This window comes from Pseudozyma flocculosa (assembly GCF_000417875.1).
Source record: "Pseudozyma flocculosa PF-1 unplaced genomic scaffold scaffold00001, whole genome shotgun sequence".
In the NCBI taxonomy this organism is placed as follows: domain Eukaryota; kingdom Fungi; phylum Basidiomycota; class Ustilaginomycetes; order Ustilaginales; family Ustilaginaceae; genus Pseudozyma; species Pseudozyma flocculosa.
Genome location: NW_006920869.1, coordinates 1934352 through 1938776, shown reverse-complemented (window position 1 = coordinate 1938776; position 4425 = coordinate 1934352). Strand labels below are relative to the sequence as shown.

Sequence of the window (4425 nt, the reverse complement as noted above, 5' to 3'; positions counted from 1 at the left end):
CCCTATCCCCGTTCGTCGTGGCCTTGGGCCAGTCGTCAGGCTCGGGCGTACCTCGTGGGCGATCAAGGGCACGCGCGGCTCGGACGGCTCGGCGCGCGGCCACTCGGCGTACGTGGTCAAGTTTGGTCGCGAGTCGCGAGCCGTGCCCGGCGTCAGCGACGGCGGTGGTGGCATTGGCGGTGGCGGTGGCGGTGGCGAGGGGCTTAGGAGGGGGATAGGCGGTGTGATGCTGATCGACACCGTCATTATGCCCTACCGCCCGGGCTGGTTCTACCGGTGGGGGTGGGTGGTGGTGTGCAGCGTCGTGGCCGCGTTTGCCATGAGCCTGGCCACGCTCTACGCCTACCGGTGGTGGAAGCGCGACGGCAAGATCCGCCTGCCTGATGCTCTGGAAGGTGAGTCACGGTCGTCCTGAAGAGGCAGGTCGACGAAGAGAACGAGAGAGCGGACGGTTGTGCTGAACCCCATCGCATCCGTCGCTTTGGGATACAGGCGAAGAAGAGTAAAGCGGTGTAGCGGTGTCCTTGTCCTTGCCCTTGCCGCATCCGTATCCGCGAACCCGACAACTGCTTGCCCCTTCGCTAGCCCTTCTTCTCTTCTCCCTACGACGCTATTCTCACCTCTGACGAACCTCACCTCCCACATGCTCTTCCCGGACCCGACTCGTCGCGACCCACGCTGTATCATACCCCGTCCCGCCCCTTATCCCGCCTCTTTCCAATCCTTGCACGCCACGCTTCCCCGCCCGTTAGCCGGCCCGCGTTTAAGCTGGACCTAGACACTATCCGACTCGATAAAGCCCCGCTGACACTGTGGCGATGCAGACGAGTTCGTCTATCGACGTGGTTGCGAGAAAAGACCGGATAGGCACCTTTACATGGGCAGAGATGAGGGGGAGCGAGGGGCAGCGCGAAACAGACACGACGACGACGCCGACGCCGACGCCGACGCGACCTAGCCGCGTCCGACGTAGCTGGGCATCTTTGTCGCCTGGATAATGATGTTTGCGACTGCGTTTGCCGGGGGGAAATTGCCAGCCAGGAAAAGGTAGAAGGTCAGTCAGCTACCTTTCTCCTGCCACAGTTCCCGACCGACGAGAGGGGAGGTACGACCTGGCAAAGGAGGGGAGGGGCTGGAAACCTACTATTGACGCTCAGGTCCATTTCAGCGATGGCAACGACCTGGTCGGCCACGTGGCGTCGGTCCATGGTGGGTTCGTGCGCCAGCTCTCCGTTAGCCTGGAGCACTCCGGGACCAGACTTCATCTTGAGCGTCATTTCGGATGCGGCGTTGCCGATGTCGAGCTGCGTCACGGCAATGTCGTGGGCGCGTCCGTCGAGCGAGAGGGATTTCGTCAGCCCCGTCATGGCGTGCTTGGTTGCCGTGTAGGGTTCCGTGTCTGCGCGGTCGATGGGGGAGGCGGAGGAGTGCGGAGTGAGTGAGTGAGTGGAGACGGTCCCCGCGGTGCAGCGATGAGCGGAGGGAAGGGAACCGGGGTGGACGCACGCGGTCGAGGGGTATAGGCGCTCAGGCTGCCGTTGATGATGATGCGGCCGCCGCGCGGAGACTGGGTCGACATGGCGCGGAAGGCCTCGCGGGCGCAGAGCCAGGGCGCGGTGAGGTTGACGTCGACGGTGGCCTGCCAGTCTTGGAGCTTCTGCTCCATGATGGGCACGTTGGGGGGCGAGATGCCCGCATTGGCAAACAAGAGGTCGACACGGCCGAACTTGGCCGTCGTCTGCTTGAACACGCTGTGCGGTCGTTGCGGCGGTGAGGGCGGGCAGATCGAAGACGAGGGGCAGGAGACGTTGAGTTTGGGTCGGAGGACCGGAGCAGGGCACGAGGAAGACTGGCAACTCACGAAGCGACGACGTCTTCCTTTGTAATGTCGCCGGCGACGTAGAGGCCGCCATCGGAGCGACCGGAGGCGTTGTGCATATCGACGAGGGTCGACTGGAGCTCGGTCTCCCTCCTTCCGGTGACGCAGACGTTCCAGCCAGCCTTTGCGAGCGCGATGGCCGAAGAGCGACCGATGCCCGACGAGCCGCCGGTGACGATGGCCGTCTTTCCGGGGCGCGGGAACGTGTCGATCTGAGAAGAGGACGAGGTGGCCATTGTGTCCGTTGTGCGTGCGTGCGGGAGAGGATCGAGGAGGGTGTGGGGATAGCAGTCGGGGAGGAGCGCGGAGCGACGTCGATGGGGTGCTCGGGTTTATATCGAGCCGAGGCGGAGCTGTGCACGGTGCAGGCCGCGTGTGGAGAAGCAAGATTGGGCGCTCCCCCACGCGGATCCTGTCCGCACGCGCCCGCGCAGCGCAGAATGGGGCCGCCCCCCCGCGCCCACAGCCCTCGCTCTGGCTCGACTCGACAGCTGAGCGCCCGCGGGTGCAACCACGAACCCAGCGCCTCCGGACCGACGGCACCCCAACTGCAACGCCCCGTCGCTGTGGCTCGCCTCCCCTGCCCGCGGGTCCTCATTGCGATGGTGTTCCAGATTTCTCGAAGGGATCTTCGGCCTGCCTCGATCTGCAGTAACACCACCGGCCAAATAGAGGCTTCGGCATGGTGGCCTTCGCGCCCACCGCGGCTCGTCGTCTGCCGCCAGCGGATATTATTGCGTTCCACGCATGTGCATCTTCATGGTGCTCGTCTGGCCTAGTGGTCGTCCAGCCCATCTTCCCTCGATCCGCCTGCGGGCGGGCGAGCGGAGGTGGCATCCATTGTAAGCGTTCGAGTCCCGGTCCCTTCGGTTTTGCTTGCTTTTTTTGGTCGGTGAGATGCCGTGGGGTCGTCGGTCGGGGGCGTCCCTTTAGCTACCCTGTGCATCGGCCGGAAGCGACAGCGACAACGATGACGGCGACGATGAGCTTGTCCGTAGTCGCTCATGGCCGCGCCAGGCCAGTCGAGGCCAGGCCAGGCCAGACGGGGCCGCCGATGGGTCGTGGATCGGGGCGGGGCGTTGGTCGACGAGAACCAACCTCCACTCTGGGGTGGCCTGGCGGCGCACTGACCCGCGGCGCCGTTCGCTTTTCCGCGCCGTCGTCTTTGCCTCTGTGGGCTCGAGGGGCCACGCACGCTGCACACGACAGGGCAGGCCGGCCGCCTTGCTCGCTCTGTCCCTCCCAGCTGAATCACTCTTCTTCTCTCTCCGCCCGCCACTCTCCCGCTCGCCATCACCACCACCACCACCACCGCGACCGCGACCGCCCTGGCATCCCGCACGGAACAGTGCATCGTCCCATGAAGCGTTCCAGGTCCACATCCCCCATCCCTGCCGCATCCCCACGCCCCGCATCGCCCCACACCACCACCGCCGCCGTCGCCACCACCACCACCACCACCACCACCATGGCCTGCCCGCACCTCACCGCCGCCTTTTCCACCCTCGCACCGCCCCGCCCCTCGCAGCAGGTGCACAAGGAAGAGTGCACCCTCTGCTTCGACGACCACGACACCCAAAACGGCATCGACGTATGCCTCTCGTGCTTCAACGGCGCATGCACCGGCGCCGACAACGACCGCAACCACTCCCAGCTCCACTTTCAAAAGACCCAGCACCCCATCGTCGTCAACATCAGGCGCGTCCCAAAGCCAAAGCCAGCCAACCAGCATGACGCATCGCCCCCCAAGAAGCTCGCCATCCTCGCAGAGAGCGACGCAGACAAGTTCGACTACATCACCACCCCGCGCTGCCTCGCCTGCAACGGCGACCACCTCCCCAACACCGAAAAGCTGCAGCACGTCATCGACGGCGTCATGAACGCAATGTCGTCCGCCCAGCAGTCCGAGGTCGAGGCGTGGGAAGAGGAGATTGTCCCCTGCCACCACACCAGCCACCTCGTCCAGCCGGGAGACGCCCACCAACTCGACCTCGGATCCCTCGCCAGCTGCGGCAAGTGCGACCTCACCTCCAACCTCTGGCTCTGCCTCACCTGCGGCCACCTTGGTTGCGGCCGCGCGCAGTTTGGCGGCGTCGGCGGAAACAGCCACGGCCTCGCCCACTTTGAAGAGACCGGCCACCCCGTCAGCGTCAAGCAGGGCACCATCACCGCAGAGGGCACCGCCGACATCTACTGCTACGCCTGCAACGACGCCCGCATCGACCCGCTCCTCGCACAGCACCTCGCCCACTTTGGCATCAACGTCGTCGACCTCAGCAAGACGGAAAAGAGCATGACCGAGCTCCAGCTCGAGCAGAACCTCAAGTTCGACTTTACAATGACCGGCGAGGACGGCAAGCGCCTCGAACCCCTCTTTGGGCCCGGCAACACCGGCTTGCGCAACCTCGGCAACAGCTGTTACATGGCCTCGGTGCTGCAGAGCCTGTTTGCACTGCCCAGCTTCCAGAGCCGGTACCGCGACAGCTACCGCCCGCACACGCTCGCCTGCACCGCCGCCCCCGCCGCCTGCTTCGAGTGCCAGATGG

At 65.3% G+C, this 4425-nt stretch overlaps 3 protein-coding genes across 3 annotated transcripts in view; 2 read left to right on the top strand and 1 right to left on the bottom strand.

Moving 5' to 3' along the window:
* PFL1_00670 (uncharacterized protein) overlaps nt 1–506 on the top strand; it is a gene marked incomplete at both ends in the record, with an annotated part of 3819 nt that extends 3313 nt beyond the window's left edge. Inside the window, 2 exons of the mRNA XM_007878163.1 lie at nt 33–395; nt 493–506. Coding sequence (XP_007876354.1) covers nt 33–395; nt 493–506 — 377 coding nt within the window. The remainder of the gene's footprint in view (nt 1–32; nt 396–492) is intronic.
* Nucleotides 507–954: 448 nt separating this feature from the next.
* Nucleotides 955–2115, bottom strand: PFL1_00669 (uncharacterized protein; the record flags this gene model as incomplete). The annotated part of the gene is made up of 4 exons (XM_007878162.1): nt 955–1010; nt 1145–1399; nt 1507–1751; nt 1862–2115. The coding sequence occupies 4 exons, from the start codon at nt 2113–2115 to the stop codon at nt 955–957; spliced, it is 810 nt and encodes a 269-aa protein (XP_007876353.1).
* Nucleotides 2116–3347: 1232 nt separating this feature from the next.
* PFL1_00668 (uncharacterized protein) overlaps nt 3348–4425 on the top strand; it is a gene marked incomplete at both ends in the record, with an annotated part of 2972 nt that continues 1894 nt past the window's right edge. Inside the window, one exon of the mRNA XM_007878161.1 lies at nt 3348–4414. Within this exon, the coding sequence (XP_007876352.1) occupies nt 3348–4414 (1067 nt within the window). The remainder of the gene's footprint in view (nt 4415–4425) is intronic.